This window comes from Stegostoma tigrinum, chromosome 3 (genome assembly GCF_030684315.1).
Source record: "Stegostoma tigrinum isolate sSteTig4 chromosome 3, sSteTig4.hap1, whole genome shotgun sequence".
NCBI classification, from domain to species: domain Eukaryota; kingdom Metazoa; phylum Chordata; class Chondrichthyes; order Orectolobiformes; family Stegostomatidae; genus Stegostoma; species Stegostoma tigrinum.
The window spans coordinates 104,452,985-104,473,927 of record NC_081356.1 but is presented as its reverse complement, the minus strand read 5'-3'; the positions used below and the strand labels follow the sequence as shown (position 1 = coordinate 104,473,927).

Sequence of the window (20,943 nt, the reverse complement as noted above, 5' to 3'; positions counted from 1 at the left end):
CTCATCTCTCTTCACTTTTAAGACACACATTAAAAATGCTTCTTTGGTTGAGTTTTTGTTTGACCCTCCTAATCGTTCTTACTTAGACTCAGCATTCTTTTTCACGCAGGTCTTGGTGAGGGCTTTGAAATATCCTTTCTTTTTCCAAATGGTCATGTATAAATGCATATTAGTATTGACAACTACATGGATTACATAGATGATTTGGAAATAACCTTCAAGGCCTTGAGATCCAAAGAAAATTAATATTCCATCAACATTTTCTTTGTCAGTTTATTTGAGGATTCAATCTTTATTTTGGTTAAATTAAGGAAAAGACAGTATAATCAAGTTTGAGTCGACGCAGTGTGGAGCTGAAGGAGCACAGCAGGTCAGGCAGCGTCAGAGGAGTGGGAAAGTCAACATTTTGTGTCGGGACCCTTCTTCAGAACTGGGGAGTGGGAGGAGAGCTGGGAAATAGAGGCAGTAGGGGTGGGGCTGGGGGAAGGTAGGTGGGAGAGAAGATGGACAGGTTGTGTCGGGTCACGGATGCAAGAGGAAGGATGAGTGGCGCTACGGAAAGGTCAGTGGGCCGATGATAGGTGGATGCAGGTGGGGGTGAGTAGGGATTGGTCAGTGGGAAGGGTGGGACAGACAGGTGGGGAAGAAGATGGATAGTTGTGCCAGGTCAAGGAGGTGGGGAGTTTTACTGGTCAAAATGACGTATTCATTGTTGCATTTAGGCATTAAAACAGGCTCGAAGTCAGGTGCTGGAACCTGTGATGAGCCTGGAAATCACAGTAGATGAGAAGTACCTCAGTGTGGTGTTGGCAGATCTGGCTCAGCGAAGAGGAAGCATTCGAGAAATTCAAAACCGTCAGGACAGCCGAGTTGCTTTGGCTTCTGTTCCACTCGCGGAAACGATGGTAAGTTATAAACATCAAACAGCCGTTCAGCTGTGTAAAGCCAATAGTTCTAATAAATAGAACAATCTAGAACAATTCAATTTCTAAATCCATAGCCAACCATAGGGCATATAAGCAGTAGTAGGCCACTCAGTCCATCAAGGTTGCACTACCATTTGATGAGATCATGGCTGATCTGATAATGCTCAACTCTAATTTCCTGTCTTTTCCCCTTAATCCCCAATTTCCATACAGATTAAAAATCTGTTTTTCTCAGCCTTGAATATATTCAGTGATCCAGCCTCAGCATCCCACTACTTAAAAAAGAAAATCCACAGATTCATCCCCGTTTGAGAGAAAAGGAATCCTCATCTCTTGCCTTAAATCTGTGACTCTTCATTGTGTGATTATGCAATCGGGACCTATACTCTCCCACAAAGGGAAACAATTTTTCTATATTTACCCTGTCAAGTCCTCTAAGAACTTTATTTATGTCTGTAATGTTGCCCCACAATCTTCTAAATTCCAAAGAGTCCAGGCCAAACCTACTTAGCCTCATCTCGTAAGACAGTCCCTCCGTATCGGTATGCTGGACAGATACCTTCTGTAAGTCACCTCCAATGCCAGTAGATCTTTTCTCAGATAAAAGGCCCAAAATGCTTCACAGTATTTCAGCTGTGGGCTGATTAGTGCCTTGTATAGTTTGGGCAAAACCTCCCTACTTTAATACTCTATTCCCTTTGCCTTTTGCCTTTCCTACTAATAGCCACTGAACTTGAATTTTAACTTCTAGCTATTCATGGATGAGAACTCCCAAGTCCCTACGTGCTGCAGTCTTCCTTCATTCTCCTTTCTGAACAGCAAGAACAAAACGTGTGAATTTGTAGATGAAACTTTGTTTTCTGATGGATCTCCATGAGCCAAATTTCTTGAGATTTATTTTGAAATGACATTCTGATTTGCTCCTCTATAGAATAGTCATGAAATGTTAGAAGAAAGATGTTTATCTGGACATATGTAAATAAGTCAAAGGAAATTTTCTATTGTCACAGCAATCAATTTTGTAATATCTTGCTGGAATACTGCTGGTTTGTCAGCACCACAATGAGCTGGTTACCTCAATCTTTCATTGTTAGTTCATTTGAATTTATTCATGACTGCACAGCTTTAACCTTCCTTAGAAAGCAAACCCAACAGAGAGAGGGAAATGTCTCAGATCGAAGACTATATACATTTCAAGGTAAGAAAGATGCAGGTTAACAGGATGTGGTTCATTTTTATCAAACTTTGTGAACTGAATTGAAAATTTATTTAATGTTTAGAAAATATACTGTTTTAAAATGATTAGAAATGTTAAAAATGAGTTCTGGAATACAAATATGATTTATAATGCTGCCATAGTTATTCAAACAAAAATCTAACACCATGATCATAGAATAATTTCTCACAATTCTTATTTGTTTGCAGGGTTACTCAACTGCCCTTCGCACTTTGACATCGGGCAATGCCACGTTTACTTTGGAGTTCTCCAACTATGAGGCAATGAATCTACAAGATCAAAACATGCTTTTCAACAAGATGATGGGTATGGTGTGAAATCCTGTAGAACTTGTGAAGTTGACCAAATGAATGGTCAGAGTCTAAGATTGAACACTATGGGTGCGATTTTATTCCTTGAATTGTTGAATAATCCAACTGCAGTATGACAAGAAAGTTCAAACTTTGGATGCAAATCATAGTGTTCATGGGACGATCACCACTTCTTTTTGGAAACAAAAGGCTCCTCCTTGGAGCTTCATTTAAAACCAGAGCAGTCAGCACTTAGATTTGAAACTTGTATATTTTGGACTTCATTCAAGAAAATCATTGACAAGAGGACTTTATGATGATGTGCCTGGTTTGGTGTGAAATCATGAGGCAGATAATGCATCTTTATCTGAATTCAAGGATCTACAGAGTTTATTACTTAAGTTATTGTACTGCCCTTAAGTTTATAGGCCGAGAAATTTTATTAAAGTAAAATTCAAGTATAATCGGATATGTCCTGTGTTATTGTGAAACAGTCGCAGATTGTACTCTACACAGTTTGTACGTCATTTGTGTGGGGAGAAAATGATAGAGGGCGCACTTGCTTTTGAAATAACAAGGTAAGGCTCATTGGATCTACATTTAAAGGGAGAGCACTGAGTATGGCAGGCACCTCTATCTCCGCAGATTTCTTTCCTTTCCTAGATGTGGGAAGAGGGGGAAATAATTGATTGAATGGGCCTGGAGAGAAAGTCAACCCTTATTTGTCAACTTGTTAATTGAGCTCTAGGTAAGAAGGTTCATGGGTACCCTTCTCAACTTGCTGTGGATAACGCCATTAAGGGGCCCAAACCATCACCACCTCAGCAAATGAAAGGTGGCTAGTTTCCTAACTGGTAAACTGGACCAGATTTAGGGAGTCTTTCAGTTGCCCCAATCTTGGGGCTGTTAGAGAAATGAAAGGAGGGCAGAGAGGGACCTCTGAAAGCATCCCTCATGACTCCTCCCATGGAAAGATGATAAAAGTTGCCCACCTTCTCACCACTGAATCCCCTGAAGTCTTGACTGGTGGATGTTAGGTCCCAGAAGCTACCGGCTTCTAATTGGATCGTCAGCTTTTGGTGATGTAGGATATCAGTGTTGAGGTGAGTTATTCATTTGGAAATATCACCTACACTCACCTGTTAGCTGTTAATGAGCTGATTGGTGGGTGATTGGATGAGCTTTATCAGTGATATGGCTGGTGTGAAAACAGAAGTTGCTTGAAAAGCTCAGCAGGTCCGGCAGCATCTGTAAAGAAAAGAATCAGAGGTAATGTTTCGAGTCTGGTGACCCTTCCACAGGAAGTATTAGTCTGAATGTTGACCAGGTTTTGCTGCATATAGGGGGCACCTGCCTCTGAATTAAGCAAGAAATGGGAACATTTCACCCATGCTTCCTACAATTTTCTTCTTTGGGTATTTCCGGTTCTCCTCAGCTGCATTGTCAATGACTTACCCTGTCATATGATCAGAACTGGTGATTTTAGCTGAAGATTATGCAGTGTTCAGTATAATTAAGTTGAATGCTATTCACAATTCCTCAGATAATGAAGCAGTCTGTGCCTACCCGCAGCAAAACCTGGTCAACATTCAGAGAATTATCTTGCCTTCTAATGTCTGGAAGACCCCAATTCTTAACAGCCACCAGATTCTGCCAAGCATCTACTCCCTGTCATATGTCCAAGTGCAGCTAGCTGTTAAAATGATAATGACTTGAGTGTTATGTATTGTACTATAATCAGATAAGAGAGAGTCGAGTAACTAACATGTCACCCGACCTAGGGGTCAACATGAGGCCAGTGAGATCAAACAGCAGTAAGAAGCAACCTCATTCTGACAAAGCTTTAAGTTAAATTTTGAGTGTCTTTTTCATTCGGAGGTGTAACATTAATGAAAGATAAATACAGGTACTTAGGGTTGTGTCATGATGGCTTTTTGCTGAAGCTGATGTGCCCATTGTCTATAGAATTGATACATGTAATCCAATGGGTGATGCCAGTGCTATTGGCAAGAAACAGAAAACATAGCCAGAAGAATTCTAAGCAAATGCTGACAAGTCACTGCCTGATTTTGGATGGGGTGATGGTAATGCAGAAAGTACAGTGACATGGCCTTAATGGTTCTCAATGTGGGTGCTTCGGTGAGGGGAAACTTTCAAGATGTGACCTGATATAGAAGAAAAGCCAGAGATAGTAGGAACTGGAGAATCCGAGATAACAAGGTGTAGAGCTGGATGAACACAGCAGGCCAAGCAGCATCAGAGGAGTAGGAAAGCTGACGTTTTGGGCCTAGAACCACCTTCAGAAAATGAAGAAGTTTTCTGAAGAAGGGCCTAGGCCCAAAACGTCAGCTTTCCTGCTCTGATGCTGCTTGGCCAGCTGTGTTCATCCAGCTCTATACCTTGTTATCTTAGAAGAAAAACCACCATGAATGTGTGCAATGAACTTCAAAAGGTTGTTACATCGTAGTGCCAAATTCCACATTCCAAAGGCGTGTTTTCCATCAGGTAAAATAATGAGGAAGAAACAGCAGCCGAGTTATGTAGAAATGTTTATCTGGTTATTCAGATTCGAGCTGATCGTCCAATGTTGCAAAATAGATAGGTTGAGCATAAAGTTGCTGGAAAGTGGTGGTGATTTAATGTCGGATGACATTTTGAAAATAACAGCTGCACTGACAACAGTGGGTTGAAAATTTCACAGCATGAAACTTGGCCCCGCCTCTTCCATCACCATGACAAAAACTGAGACAAAAGCAGCAACTTGAATCATTGTGATAGAGATGCTTGTTGCCCTGCCAAGGGAGTGGATTCCAGATAATGTGGCTGCAAAGACTTTTTCTGGTGAGAAAGGTAATAACAGAACTAAATGGAGAAAGAAGCAAGGCGAACCAATAAAGGAAAGAGATGAAAGTAGCACAATTGTAAGAAGAATTGAAGATGTAGATTGCAAACTAAAGAGCAATCATGGTTATATGTTTGTTATCAATAGTAGCAATCATGACAAAGTTCCAGTGCTTGGTGGTATTGAAGTGAGTGTTATTGTAGATTCAGACAGTGACAGATTTGTTTCTCCACTCATAGGACATGGGCGTCTCTGGCTAGGCCAGTATTTATTCCTTGTCCTTATTTGCCCTTAAAAAGATAGTGGTTTTTCTTGATTCAAGGATAGTGGCAACTTCTGTCACTCATTCTGGATATTACAAGCAAGTGTTATTTTGCAATTTATTTTGCCATTTTGAGGCACCAGACATTTACCAATATGAACATAAAAATTAGGATCAGAAGGAACAAGATCTCCTATACTTAATTCATGTCAACTCTTAATCTTCTAAATGCCGATGAAAACAAGCCCAGTCTCTCCAACCTCTCCTCATAAGACAGAATGTATTTTCCAGGTTACAATCACATTAAACCCTCTCCAAGCCAATTACATTACCCGTTAAATTAGGAGACTAAAACTGCACATGGTATTTGATGTGGTCTTACCAATTCCCTGTATTACTGAGGAAAAGCATATTTTATATACATTTCGTCTCATAATAAAGAATAGCATTCCATTAACCGCCTTAATTATTTGCTGCACCTAAGTACAATACAGCCACAGCACTGGCGTTTACCCAACAATGTGGAAAATTGTCCAGGTTGATCCAGTTTGTCTTCCACTACGACCACTCAGCTCCTGACTTCTTTATAATCTTGGTTCATACATGGACAAAAGAGTTGAACTCCAAAGATCAGGTGAGAGGGACTCCCTTTGAAATCCAGGCTATACGTGCTTTGAGTGTGGCATCAAGAAGCCCTACCGAGTCTGAAGCCAATATCTGGAGTCAAGAATCTAATGAAGACCATGAAACCATCGTCAATTGTCAGAACAACCCATCTGGCTCATTAATGTCCTTCAGGGAAAGAAATTTTCTATCCTCACCTGGCCTGGTCTACATGTGACTCCAGACCCACAGCAATGTAGTTGATTCTCAACTGCCCTCTGAAGTGGCCCAGCAAGCTACACATTTGTATCGATTGCTATGAAGTCTCAACATTGAAATGAAACCAGACGGACTATCTGGCATTGACCTAGGTACTGGAAAAGACAATGGTAGAAACAGCCCTGTTGACCCTGTAAAGTCTTCATGTCATATATCTGGGACTAGTGCCAAAATTGGGCGAGCTATCTCAAAGACTAGTCAAGCAACAGCCTGACGTAGTCATACCGACAGAATATTACCTGACAGACAATGCCCCAGACACCACCATCACTATTCCTGGATGTGTCCTGTCCCACCTGCCGATAGAGATGGCAGCATGGTGGTATTGAGTCTGGAGGAAGTTGCCCTGTGAGTTCTCAATGTTGACTTTGGATCCCCTATGAGCCTAAGGGCTTCAGGTTAAAAATAGACAAGGAAACCTGATTACCATCATCTATTCTCCTTTGACTGATGATTCAGTACTCCTCCATGTTGAACAACACTTGGAGGAAGTACTGAGGGTAGCAAGGGTGCAATATTTACTCTTGGTGGGGGATTTCAATGCCCACCACCAAGTCTGGCTCGACAGTAGCACAACTGATCGAGCTGGTCAAGTCCTAAAGGACATAGCTGCTAGACTGGATCTGCGGCAGGTGGTGAGGGAACCAATAAAAGGGAACATAGAATATTGCAGCACAGTACAGGCCTTTCGGCCCTCGATTTTGCACCGACCTGTGAAACCAATCTAAAGCCCATCTAACCTAAACTGTTCCATTATCATTCATATGTTTATACAATGACCATTTAAATGTCCTTAAAGTTGGTGAGTGTACTCCTGTTGCGGGCAGGGTATTCCACGCTCTTACTACTCTCTGAGTAAAGAACCTACCTCTGACTTCTGTCCTATATCTATCACCCCTCAATTTAAAGCTTTGTCCCCTCATGCTAGCCATCACCATCCGAGGAAAAAGGCTCTCACTGTCTCACAAGTATACTTGACCTCATCTATCCGTGCATCTATCTGTGACCGTAAGAGTGGCTATCACACAGACCTTGTGGAGACAAAGTGCCGTCTTCTCACTGAGTATTCCCTCTATCATGTTGTGTGGCACTGTCACAGTGCAAAATGGAACAGACTTTCAACAGATCTAGTAACTCAAGATTGGGAATCCATGATGTGCTGTGGGCCATCAACACCAGTATAGGTGTACTCCAGCACAAACTGCAACCTCATGGCCTGGCATATCCCTCACTTAACCATTACCATCAAGCCAGAGACTAACTCCTGTTTCAATGGAGAGTGCAGGAGGGAGTGCCAGGAGAATCATCAGGCATACCTAAAAATGAGGTGTCAACCTGGTGAAGCTGCCAAAGCAGCAAGTGATAAGACAGACCTAAGTGATCCCACAGCCAACAGATCAGTTCTAAGCCCTGCAGTCCTGTCATATCAAAATATGAATGGTGGTGGACAACTCAATAACTTAATGGAGTAAAAGGCTCCACAAATAACCCCACCCTCAATGATGGAAGAGCCCAGCACATCAATGGAAAAGATAAGGCTGAACTATTCCACTTGGAAAATTGCCGAGGAATGTCCTGTACACACAATGCAGGATAAATCCAACCTGGCCAATTACCACCCCATTGGTCTACACTTGATGTTGTGCATGAAACTCAGAAAGCTAGCACACGAGCATAGCAAGTAATCAGAAAGGCTAATGGAGTTTTCAACAAAGGCCATTGGTTCAAGGAGGTTGCAGTGTAAGAGTAGGGCAGCCTTACTGCAACTGTATAGAACACATCTTGAGTAATGAAAACAGTTTTGGTCTCCTTGTATTTGGATAAATATCGTTTAATTGAAGGTAGTTCACTAGGATGATCCTTGGTATTAAATGATTGGGCTTAGGACCAAAGTCGAAACAGGTTGGGACTGTACTTACTGGAATTTAAATCAATGACATGGTGATCTCATTGAAACATATGGGATTCTTAAGGGGCTTGAAAGGGTAAACACTAAGAGGATGCTTCTCCTTTTGGGAGACTAGGACCAGAGTGCATAGTCTCAGAATTAAGGGGTGCCAATTTAAAACCGAGATGAGGAGCAATCTCTGCTCTTGGGAAGGAAAGTCTTTGGAACTTCTTGCCATGGAGAGCTGTGGGACACGCGGCCCTTGTGTATATTTCAGGCCAAGATGATAGATTCTTGATCAGTCAGGGAATCAAGCATGATGGGGAAGGGGCAGCAAAGTGGACATGAGGAATGTTGGAATAACCATGATCCTATTGAATGATGGAGCTCCTATTCCTATTTCTTATGGTCTTGCAGTTCAAATAAATTATTTCTTCCCTTAATACAGCTCTTATGAAGGATCTCATGCCCGTTCAACAGGTTAAATAATGCCTCCCAAGCTTTATGAACCTGTTAAAACAGAATAGATTGGATTTTTAATCTGCCCAATATTATCACTTTTGATTACTGTCTGCTTGATTTCCTTAGGTCTGCAATCTTATTAATATTTCTTTCATGGTCTTATGTAGCCATATCTCACGTTGTCTGCCCATTATAGCAGCTAAACTGGATCTGATTGGTAAGCAATTTTTAACTTGCTGCTTTTTACTGTCAAGATATTGCACCATTTTGAAGTTTCTCTATGCCTACCAGGAACTTTAGGCTTCATCCACAGAGACTACCATGTCTGTTCATGCACTTGCAATCATGTTCATGCAATCATGAATTCCAGTTTAAGGGGAGATAATGGGATAATAGTAATGCCACTGAACTAGTAAGCCAGAACCCATGTTAATATTCTGAGGATGTGGGTTCAAATCTCAGCATTTATAGTTAAATAAAAAGCTGGCCTAATGCTAACTATGTAACCATTGTCAATTTGTCCTTATTGTCCTTCAGGGAAAGAAATCTGCCAATCCTACCTGCTGCAGCCTACATGTGAATCCAGAACCACAGCATATGGTTGACTCTTAACTGCCCTCGGGGCAATTTAGGGATGAGCATTAAATGATGGCCTAACTGGTGACACTCGCATCAAATGAACAAATGATTTAAAATTGTTGAACTATACCCGTAAACCACTGCCTTGCAATACAGCCTTTAACTGCTTTGGTGTTTGCAATCAGCTGTGAAGCAGTAGAGTCAAAGAAAGCTGCCCACTAGCTTCTAGCAATCTCTGGTGTAGATTTCACTTATTTAAAATTTGCATTTGAAAAGTCATTAGAAAATCTTTTAAAATCATACTTACTTAATATTATCAAACAGAAAAATATTGGCACTACTTAAATATGAGATTAATTTTCCAGGGTTCAAATGATTATTTCAATTTAACATTGCTGTTTAAAAACCTGGTACTGCCTCAATAATAAGGCAAAACCTTTTCAGCCTGGTTTTTAGTAACTATTATGGCAAACCCTGATCAGTTCAGTTACTTGTTAAGATTCTTGTATGTGGGGTACACGGAAAACCTATGAGCAGGGAGTACCTGGCAGAAATTAATGGATTTTCTTACTAACTTTGCATACGTTAAGCCAGCAGTGGCTATTAGTTTCACAATAATAATGGTAAATGCTGACAGTTTTGCTGTTCTGTTTGCTGAGTGCAAAGACTAAGCTCTTGTGTACATTTTGTAACAAAGTAATAAACTTTGGCAAACATCATGTGATAGTGCCACAATCGTAAAACAATGCTGATTGTAGCTAAATAATGGTCCCTGAGATGAGCCTTTCTACCAATTGCAAGCCTTTTAGTTTAGCTCCTGTAATTTTTAAAAACAGCTGAGCAATACAGTTTCTTTTTTGTGTTTTGCGTTCCATATACTCATAGCTACAGATATACAAATTTTAAAGTTTTCTGCTGGACCTTTGGATGTAAAAGATGAAGCATTTCATAAGATAGTTCTGAAAAATCGACCAGTGAGAATATATGGGTAGAAATTACAAATTAGGAAAGACCACTTTGGGATTGTACTTTAGCCGCCAATAGTAAGAGAGAAATTGAGAAACAAATATGTAGAGGGATCTCCGATATACATAAACATAATATGGTTGTAATAATTAGGGATTTTAACATTGACTGGAACTACCATAATGTTAGAGGCTTGGATGGTGAAGAATATGTTGAATGTGCTTAAGAAATGTTTTAATCAATATTTGAATGCTCCTACTAGAAAAAGAGCAAAACTAGACCTTTTGGCTAGCTGACTGAGGTAAAAGCAGGGCGGTACTTTGGGTCTAGTGATCATAATTCTACTAGTTTCAAATGGTTATGGAAAAGGATAAGCCTTCCATAAAAGTTAAAGTAAGGCAAATTTTAATGGTATGAGACAAGAACTTTCAAAAGTTTATTGTACTTGCAAACAGTCTAGTCCAAGAATGTCAGACAAGTGGGAGGTATTCAAGAGTGAGATGATGAGAATTCGGAGCCATTTTGTTCTGTTAGAGTGGAAGGGTAATGCTGGTAAGATTAAGGAACAATGGATGAATAAATATATTGAGGATCTAGTCAAGAATAAAAGAAAATCTTTTTTTAAATATAGACAACTGGGTTCAATTGAATCTCTTAATCAATGTAAAGAGTCTAGGGGCATACTTAAGAGAGAAATCAGGAAGACCAAGAGGGGAAATGAGATAGCATTGGCAGATAAGGTTAAGAATAATCCAAAGAGATTCTACAAATACCTTAAGAGCAAGAGGGTAACTAGACAGTGTTGGGCCTCTTAAAAGATAAGAGGTCATCTTGGTATTGAACCCCGGGAGATAGGAGAGATGCTAAATGAATATTTCCTGTTGGTTTTTACTGTGGAGAAAGAAATGGAGCAAATGCAGAGAAATAAACTTTGATGTTTTTAAAACAGTTTGCATTACAGAAGAGGAAGTCTTAGAGAATATAAAGTTGAATAAATTTCTGGAATCTAATCAAATGGAGTGACCCAGAATGTTGTGGGAAGTAAGAGAGAAAATTGAGACTGCTTCAGAAATATTTGCATATCAGTTATAGGGTCTTTGGAGACATGAAGAGACACAGTGTTTAAAAATTCAATACCACAAGATACATTGAAAGGTGTGATTTAGTATTCCATCAGTAAATGAACATTTCAGAGAGCACCTATTGGCTGAAGTCGGTGATAAAATCAAGGTGACATCTGACATCAAGGAAATGACTCGACTGATCTGCAATGGAAATATCAATGTAACAAAAATTAACTGGATCTGATATCAGTGAACAGACTATTGATAAAATTGGTGAACAAAAGCACCCATGTAATGATGCAGTTTACAGTTGCTTCCTCTTGCATGGAGAATACATCTCAGTTATTTGAGTGTTGTTCAGCCCTTGAATATATGTACAGTGTAGATAATTCTCATAAGGAGAGTTTTGAGAAATGGCACAATTGGATGTTCGATGGCAATTAAGTATTCCCTAAAGATGGAAGTATGAGCACCTTTACTAGCAGCACTCTGCCAATGAGTCACAGACATACAGAATTCATTCGATCCGAATATTGTCAAAATAATTTCTGAAATATGGAATACGAAGGATGATCAATTGTGGAATGAAGAGCTACGAGTAATGAAGAAAACTAGCAAGATCCATATAGGAGCCTACGCACTTCTTGCTATCCTACAGCACTGAGTTGAATTTCTCTTAAGTGTCATCAAGTCAGCACCTACACAGTAAAGATTTCTCAGTGTAGTAATAATGTGGAGGTGCCAGTTTTGAAGGAAAGAAGCTCCAAAAGCTTGTTTTCAAATAAACCTGTTGAACTATAACCTGGATAACAAAGTGTGGAGCTGGATGAACACAGCAGGCCAAGCAGCATCTCAGGAGCACAAAAGCTGACGTTTCGGGCCTGGACCCTTCATCAGAGAGCGGGTGGTGTTTGATTTCTGACATTATCTAATTAGTAAATAATTAACTAGAAAAAGACTTTTACATTGCTTCCAAAACCAATTTGTTTAATTTGTGCAATTTTCTAACATATATGTTCACCATAAACAAGATGAATAGCGTCAAATCCTTAAAACTGACAAGAGGTTTGACAGGTTCTTGTAAAGCAATCACAGAGGGTGTGGTTCATCTTAGAAGAATTGCTTTGTATAATGCAGCTCAATTGGAAGTAATGCATTTTAGAAGAATGGAAAGGGGAATACAAATTATATTGCAAAAGTTAAAATTAGAGAGGCAGCTAGACCTTTGAGTGTACAAGTCCTTAGGTAAACAAGCCATAAGAACAAGTATTTTCAAGAAAGGTTTAAAATAGAGAGACAAAAAGATTACATTAAATTTGTATGAAATTGAAAATCCACTTTCATTTATATAATACTTTTCTTGTTCATCGGTCGTCTCAAAGTGCTTTACAGTCAATTAAGTACTTTTTGAAACATTGCAGCCAATTGCAAATAGGACATCCCACAAACAGCAAAGTGAACATCCTCCTCAGAAAACAATGGGGCCTTAGTGTAATGTCTCAGCTGAAAGATAAACCTCCAACGATGCCGCATTGCCTGAATCAACTTGATTTCTTTTTAGAGCCTTGGAATGGGACTATAAACCCAAAATTTTGTTGTTCAGAGGTGAATGTATTATCAACTGCACCTCAGCTAACGTGTACACTGAAACCAACAAGTTAAGAATGATAAATTCCAAATTTGTATTTCCTTCAAATTTACTGAAGGGTTGAAATAAGTGCACAAAATACTGTGTCGTTTCAATCAGATATTGAGAGGATAGTTTCTGTTGTTTTGTTGATAGGTCTGTCTGGCAGTAAAGTTACCTCAGGCTGATCGCAACTGCTCCTTCTCTCTATTCATAATGAAAAGTCAATACAAGAGTATATCGGATAAAGTAGTTTAACACCTCCAGGTTTAACAGATTACAAGTGTTTTTGAATCAAATGTATTTCAAAACCATAATACAAAAAGGAATTGGCCTGGAAAATGTATCTACATTATTGCTGATAATAGCTTTTATTGCCATTAGCAAAATGATAGATGAAAATTTATAAGAATACATTGCCCAGCAGTATAATGTGTAACTTTCCCCTTCACTACATGTAGGAAATCCACATAGTGAAGAGGAAAACCTGGGGCAATAATTTCTGAATAAAAGGCTGTCTATTGGAGACTGAGATGAGTAGGAATCTCTTTGCTCGCATGTTGGTGAATCTTTGGATCCTTTAGCACAGAGGGTTGTGGAAGGTCAGTCAGTTGATCAGGTTTAATACAAATCAATAGGTTTATGGAACTTAATTTCATCAAGACATCTGGAGATATTGTGGGGAGAATGACATTAAGGAAGGCAGTCAACCATGATCTAATTCAATATCATGGCAGAATCAATGGACTGAATGGCCTATTCCTGTACCTATGTTACTAATAAAATATGGTCGGAGAGGCCATTCTCAGCTCTTCCTCCTCATTTTCTGAAAGTCAAACTACTGGCTGTCAAAGACAAAGACTTGGATTTTCCCACAGTGGTGAGCCTATCATTGACAAACATATTGAAAAGATCAGAAATCATACCCTTTATACCGCAACTTCAATTTTTGTGAGCTCATTAGAAATAGCACTACACCTGTCAAAACTAACTTTCAAACTATTAAAAAAAAGCTGTGAAGTGGAACTGTCAAAATCACCAGTCAAGGGGAATTCTCAAAGGGAGCTGTCAAACTATAAAACACTTAAAAGTCTTGGATTTCAATCTTTGCATAAAAATGTCTTGCCTGTATTGCTTAAAAAGACTGTTTCACTTTATCTGTTAGAATAAGCCTGAAGGCCACCATTCCTGCACAATTGTTTTCGCAACCAATTATTTCACACAAGACCAGGCAGCATCAGAGGAGCAGGAAAGCTGACATTTCAGGTCGGGACCCTTCAGAAATTTCTGAAGAAGGGTCCCGACCTGAAACGTTAGCTTTTCTCCTCCTCTGATGCTGCCTGGCCTGCTGTGTTCCTCCAGCTCCACACTTTGTTATCTCAGACTCCAGCATTGGCAGTTTTTACCATTTCATACTAGTCTGTCAATCATTTCAGTTTGATTAACAGCCCCAAATGGTTGTAGATCCTAGCTCATGGTACAAATCAGATCCCAGAATGAAATTGAGATTGAGAGCAATATGTGTTTTTTAAAATTTTGTTTGTTAACATGATGGTCAGTTACTGAAATGTATTCACACAAGGTTGCAAATTTTCTTTCGCAACAGAAGAAAAGGTTATTACATGAAAGAAGAGATTTTTAAAAACAATTAAATATATAATGATTCCCACACCACACAGTAAAAACCACATTTCAACCTATTTTCTAACACAATCTGTTTCAAAGGCTCAGACTCAGACAACTTGTACTCCTACCTTGATAACAAAGTGTGGAGCTGGATGAACGCAGCAGGCCAAGCAGCATCTCTAATAAAGGGTCTAGGCCTGAAACGTCAGTTTTGTGCTCCTGAGATGCTGCTTGGCCTGCTGTGTTCATCCAGCTTCACACTTTGTTATCTTGGATTCTCCAGCATCTGCAGTTCCCATTATCTCTTGTACTCCTACCTTATCTCTTCAGTGTTCTACTTCCCTGATTCCTGACAGTTTCTTTGCCATAACGTGTGAACAGTTCAGCATGTCCTGAGATAAACTGTTCCTGATCTGGCCTGAATTCTTTTAGGAGAGAAACTAACTGACTTGTAAGTCCACACTAGTGTCTTCTGAATTGAATTACAAAAATGTGCTTATCCAGATTTTTCTGAACTGGAAATAAAGTAATGGCCTTACGTGTTAATGTACTTTTGTAAACCTAGTAGCATAAATGTGCTGAAGTGTGGAGCTGGAGGAACACAGCAAACTAGGCAGCATCAAAGGAACAAGAAAGTTGACATTTTGGGTCAGGACACTTCTTCAGAAGAGGGGTCCTGACCTGAAATGTCAACTTTCCTGTTCCTCTGATGCTACCTGACCTCCTGTGTTCCTCCAGCTCTACACTTTGTTATCTCTGACTCTAGCATCTGCTGTTCTTGCAATTTCAGCAGAAACATACTTACGTTAATACCACAGAGGTCTGCAGTTCACTGGCTTTCTGAAATAAAATGTATTTCAATCACTATTCCAGAGGGAGACTCTGACCTTGTACTTTTTAAAGAAAACTCTTGACAGAAGTATCAATGTCAATCTGCATCTATTCTGAACTCCAAATCCCATAAATTTATATATACACCTTTCATCAGAGGATTATAAATTCTATTGCTTTTTATAAGGGATAATACAAGTTAATTAAATGTTTGTTATAAAGCATTATGTAGTTGAAGGAATGTAACAATAAGAAATGTATTTTCTCAGTAGTGAAGTCTGCCAGAACTGTCATGATATTGGATAATAACCCCAATTACTTACAGATTTATTGATCTACATTATTCGCTTTTTAAAAGCCATTCAACCGAAAGATGATTGCAGCTGTAAATTCATGTGCCGTCTGGCAAGGTCCTGAGAGAAACCACAGGATGTTATTCCCGAAGATAGTCAGAGAACTTCAAACAGCAACCTTAAAAGAAGAGAGCCTTTAATAAGATAATAAAATGTGAGGCTGGATGAACACAGCAGGCCAAGCAGCATCTCAGGAGCACAAAAGCTGACGTTTCGGGCCTAGACCCTTCATCAGAGAGGTGAAGGGTCTAGGCCCGAAACGTCAGCTTTTGTGCTCCTGAGATGCTGCTTGGCCTGCTGTGTTCATCCAGCCTCACATTTTATTATCTTGGAATTCTCCAGCATCTGCAGTTCCCATTATCACAGAGCCTTTAATAAGTTGACTGTGAACTCCAGTGGCTACAGCAATAGCATGGGGCTGACTGACTCTCTCAGTAGAATTAAAGAATTGTAATGATGCAAGAGCCATCATGCCTGGACTGTTTCTTCAACCAAGCATCATTACCTGGTCCCAATCTTCTGCTGTCTACTTGCGTGCTGTTTTGTTCCAAATGATCATCCAATGTTCTTTTTTATATGTTTCAATTGAACCTGCCTCTAACATACTACCAGGCAGTGCATTCCATACCCTAACTACTCAGTCCATAAAATAGCTTTTTTTTTTGCATCACTCTTGTTTCTTCTGTACATCATTTTAAATCCATACCATCTCATCTTTGCTCCTTTTATGAACAGGTACAGCTTCTCACTATCTACTCTATCCATCTCACTTGTGACTCTGAAAACCTCTATCAAGTCCCCTTCTCAACATTCTCTCCAAGGAAAACAGTCTCAACTTCTTCAACTTGTCTTCATAACTGAAATTCTTCATATCTAGAACCATTCTTCCAACACAATGATCATTGTCTCTCAAACGTTCTACTATTGACACTTGATCCACTTGGCCCACCTCATTTCCAAGAACCAGGTCCAACAATACATCCTTTCTAGTTGGTTTGGACACATACTGCTGTTGAAAACTGTCCCAAATACAATTATTTGTCCCCCACTGCCCCTTACATAACCAGGATCCTGAACTATATTTGGTTAATGGAAGTCCCCCAGTATAACTACTATAATGTTGGCATTTTTCTGCAGACTTGTGTCTCTGAACGCTTTTCACTCGGCATCTATACAATCCATCTAGCAATATAATTGTACCTTTCTTACTCCTCATCTCTAGTCAAATTGACTTTGTACTTGAACGTTCTGAGACATCCTCTTTCTCTAGCGATAAGTTGTACTTCTTAACCAATACTGCTACCCTTCCTCCTTTCATTTCTTTTTTATCTTTCCCTGAATAACTTATTGTATTTCTTGTGGATTAAGTCCCAATCTGCTAAAATGTTAGTGTTTAACCCTTCTAGGATTGTACAAAAAATGGGTTAAAAAATCACCAATCTGTCTGTGTGTTAGTAAGCTGAAGTGCTAGTGGGAACTAGGTTCCTGTGAAGATCACAGTATGAGAGCAGCCAATGGACAGCTTCCTTAGGAAAGACCGTGTCTCAGTCCAATAACTGAAAACCCAGAAAGCCAGTCAGGTCTCTGTGAAAAGGAAACGGCTGACTTGCAGAATCAAGAATCTCTATAAAATCAACTACTTCACTCACAACATGTTATCAGTATCAATTTAACAGTCAGAATGTCCTGCTCTTCAGGGAACTCAGTGATTTGTATATCTTTGTTAATCTTTTATTCCATTAATGTTTCCAATCCATGTGTATGTGTGTTGCATATTATTACATGTTGTCACATTTAGAAGCTAAAAAACGCCATCTTTAAATCACAAAAGCATGATTAATTAGACTGCTTTTAAAACATTAATATGTCTGGATTAGGAAAAGGCTTGCATGACGTAAGGGATCCTTTTAAAAGTAATGTTGATGTAGCCGACTGAGGGCTTCATCCCCACCCAAGAGCTTAAGCATTTAGGGGTAGCGTTTGGAATCATAATTTAGGACCCGGTTTCAAAATAATCTCCTACCAGCCTGTACCTGCATGCAATATCCTCAATACTTCCAAGATTATCTTCCCAACTCCTAATATAGTCCACTGTCCTCACCTTCCAAAATCACACAATGAAAATTTGAGTTTGAGCACATTTTTTAAGAAGTTGGGTTTAATCAAGCCATCAGTTCTCTTGACCCGTCACAACTGAAGCACAGATGAATGTGGATCGTGAAGAATCTTGTGAAAGAGGCAGTCCTGGATCCTGATAGTGGGTACTTTCACAGGTTAAAAGAATTAGCTTAGATTCCCTACAGTGTGGAAACAGGCCCTTTGGCCCAACAAGTCCACATCACCCCTTGAAGCATCCCACCCAGACCCATTCCCCTATAACCCACACACCCCTGAACACTACAGGCAATTTAGCATGGCCGATCTACCTAGCCTGCACATCTTTGTACTGTGAGGAAACCAGTGCACCCAGAGGAAAGCCACGCAGACACGGGGAGAATGTGCAAACTCGTCACAGACAGTTGCCCAAGGCTGGAATCGAACCCGGGTCCCTGGTGCTGTGAGGCTGAAGTGCTAACCACTGTGCCACAGATAAGATGCAATTTTCTTTTAATTTCTGCTTTGTTTTATTTTGAGCAGTCAGAGAATATTTATGTGATGATCTCTATTGGGAGATAACCAACCTAATTTGCCCAATTTCACTCAGTTTTTTCCTTTTTCTCAAACCTTAAATCTCATCGGTTAGGAGATACAGGCTCTTGGTGCTGCCACTCACCACATAATACTCCTACTTTCCTCCCCACCCCTCCTGCTTCTAAAGAAAAATCACTTGCAACCAAAGTTTTAAAAGAATACAATATTAGTCTCCCTCAAAACCTCCTGCTACTTCAGAAATATAGGACATGGCATATCTGAATATGAAGATGTAGCAGTTTTAAATAGTAGAAAGGTTCCAGTGAGAAGTGATGGCCATCAGTGGTGATATACAGAATAATTTGGAGCTAAGTGAGGGAATGTCAAATATCATGGTTGTATAGGAGGATGAGTGTAAGTGACTGAATTAAAGATTGTTGCCAAAGGAACTGATGCCAGACTCATTTCACAATCAAGATAGATCTCATTTAGCTCAAGGTCTTCCTTAATAGTTTGTGGTTACAGCTATGTCATGTGGCAAAACTTTGTTTTTCTATAATAATGATATTGAAATAGACAATTGCAGTTCATGATTAATGCAAAAAGATAAATATCCATCTAACAATTGAAGGGGTTGTGGGAATAATGGGATTAAGAGCATTGCTGTCATAGAGATGAACACTAACAAGGTCTATTTTGGTCCAATAATCTTTGAGGTTGTCACTTTAATTTTCCAGCAGTAACCATTCAACTTGAACTACTAACAGTTTATCTGAACCAATTCTCATCTTATTGGAATTCTTCTTTCTTCAAATTAAGTAGCATCATCTGATCTTCAATTGTTTTAAAATTAATTCTGCTTGGTCAACAGTTTCCTCAGTATTCCCCGTAAAATGTACTTTGCTTCCTCGAGTCAGCTGATTCTGTTCTTGCATTAAGGCCATGAGCGTTCAAAGAGAGCTTTTTTTGTTTGACGTGAAAGGCCAGTATTTATTGACCATCTCAAACACTATCAAAAGACAGCCTGACCAGCAGTGTTGAGCATTTTTCCAATTTCTATTGAAATTGCTGAGCTTCAAAACATCTACTACCAAATTACAAGCTTTTGTTGTTTTTGGACTTTAAAAAGTAGCTCATTAACTACTTGTAAGCATTACAAAAAGTCATTGGATTTGAAATATTAACTCTTGTTGTTTTGTCTCCATACATGTTGCCAGACCAGCTGTGATTCTTCAGCAATTTCTGTTTTTGACTTGAGTGAGGACATGATCAAAATTTTAAATTTATTTTCATTTAATTTCAACAGTGCATCTTTATAAAATTGTCAGGTTATACATAACCTAAACATTTCTTAAAAAAGCTTAGAGGAAATATAGCATGGAGATATCAAAATAAGGTACAGCTCAATATTAGTCATGCAGCAAATTTAGGCTTTTGATTTTGGCAAGATAACAAAATTAACAGACATCATAACATTTTCACCACTGACTGATACAGCATTAAAAAAAGTTCCAAGAGAAAGAAACAATAGAGTTAATTTTAAAAATATAATTTAGAACTTTATTGCATAGTCCTTCCAAATAGCATTTAAAAGAAAAATCAAACATTCATTCTTGTTCCAAAACAAAATTCTCTAAACCTCAGTGTTGATTAAATTTAATTTCAAGTTATGTTAGTTTGTATTTAAAAATACAAAAGATGCATCTTTTTCCAAGGGACGCTTCATTTGCTCAGATGAACTTTGTTACCCTCTGTATTCATAATCACAGTGGCCAACAAACAGTGGTTCAGCTGGTATCCCACGTCTGCAAAAAAGGAGAAAGGTCAGTTGCTTGTGCTAACACTACAATTTATGAACATCTTCAAAAAAGGACAGGTCTTTCTGCTTTATAAGCACATCCAAAGCATCAGTATTATTACCATGTGTTGAATTACAAGTTAGAACCACCTTGTTAACTGTGGATGTAGTAGGAATTGACAAGACGGCAACTTAAAAAATACTGAAGACAACTGTGCAATAAGAAATACTTGAATGAACAGTAAATTTTAAATCAGTTTTTACCGGACCATGCGGCAGCGATGTTTGGTTAGTCTCTTGTATGCATCACTTGTATCTGTCGTAGCTTCGGTGCTCCAAAGACGCTCACCAACAGCACTTGCCCGAGGCCTTCAGGGAAAATAAATCAATGATCAGTCTTCTCTCTAGTTTGAATATGTACAAAAATGCAAGAATTATGAGAAGTTGGCCCCTCAAGCCTACCACATTAATGGATAATATCCTGCCTAATTTGACTGTGACCTCTACTTTCCTGCCCACCATAACACAAAACTTGTATTCTTCAAAGTTTAACTGAGCCTTGAATGTATTCAATGATTCCACCTCCACTGTTTTCTTTTGGGGGGCTTCTACAGGTCAACAGCCCTCAGGAAAGTCTCCTTGTTCTACACTTGCCCAAAGAGGAAAAACATCCTTTCAG

At 39.2% G+C, this 20,943-nt stretch overlaps 2 protein-coding genes across 5 annotated transcripts in view; one reads left to right on the top strand and one right to left on the bottom strand.

The window, feature by feature from the left end:
* gfm2 (GTP dependent ribosome recycling factor mitochondrial 2) overlaps positions 1-2,917 on the top strand; it is a 62,779-nt gene extending 59,862 nt beyond the window's left edge. For all 3 annotated transcript variants that reach the window (XM_048526949.2, XM_048526948.2, XM_048526950.2), the window contains 2 exons: positions 723-905; positions 2,352-2,917. In XM_048526949.2, the coding sequence (XP_048382906.1) occupies positions 723-905; positions 2,352-2,480 (312 nt within the window). In that variant the 3' untranslated portion in view covers positions 2,481-2,917. The remainder of the gene's footprint in view (positions 1-722; positions 906-2,351) is intronic.
* Positions 2,918-19,741: 16,824 nt separating this feature from the next.
* The window catches only part of hexb (hexosaminidase B (beta polypeptide)), a 43,256-nt gene continuing 42,054 nt past the window's right edge, over positions 19,742-20,943 (bottom strand). For both annotated transcript variants that reach the window (XM_048527308.2, XM_048527309.2), the window contains exons 12-13: positions 20,529-20,633; positions 19,742-20,271 (exon numbers count right to left, since the gene is read on the bottom strand). In XM_048527308.2, coding sequence (XP_048383265.2) covers positions 20,211-20,271; positions 20,529-20,633 — 166 coding nt within the window. In that variant the 3' untranslated portion in view covers positions 19,742-20,210. The remainder of the gene's footprint in view (positions 20,272-20,528; positions 20,634-20,943) is intronic.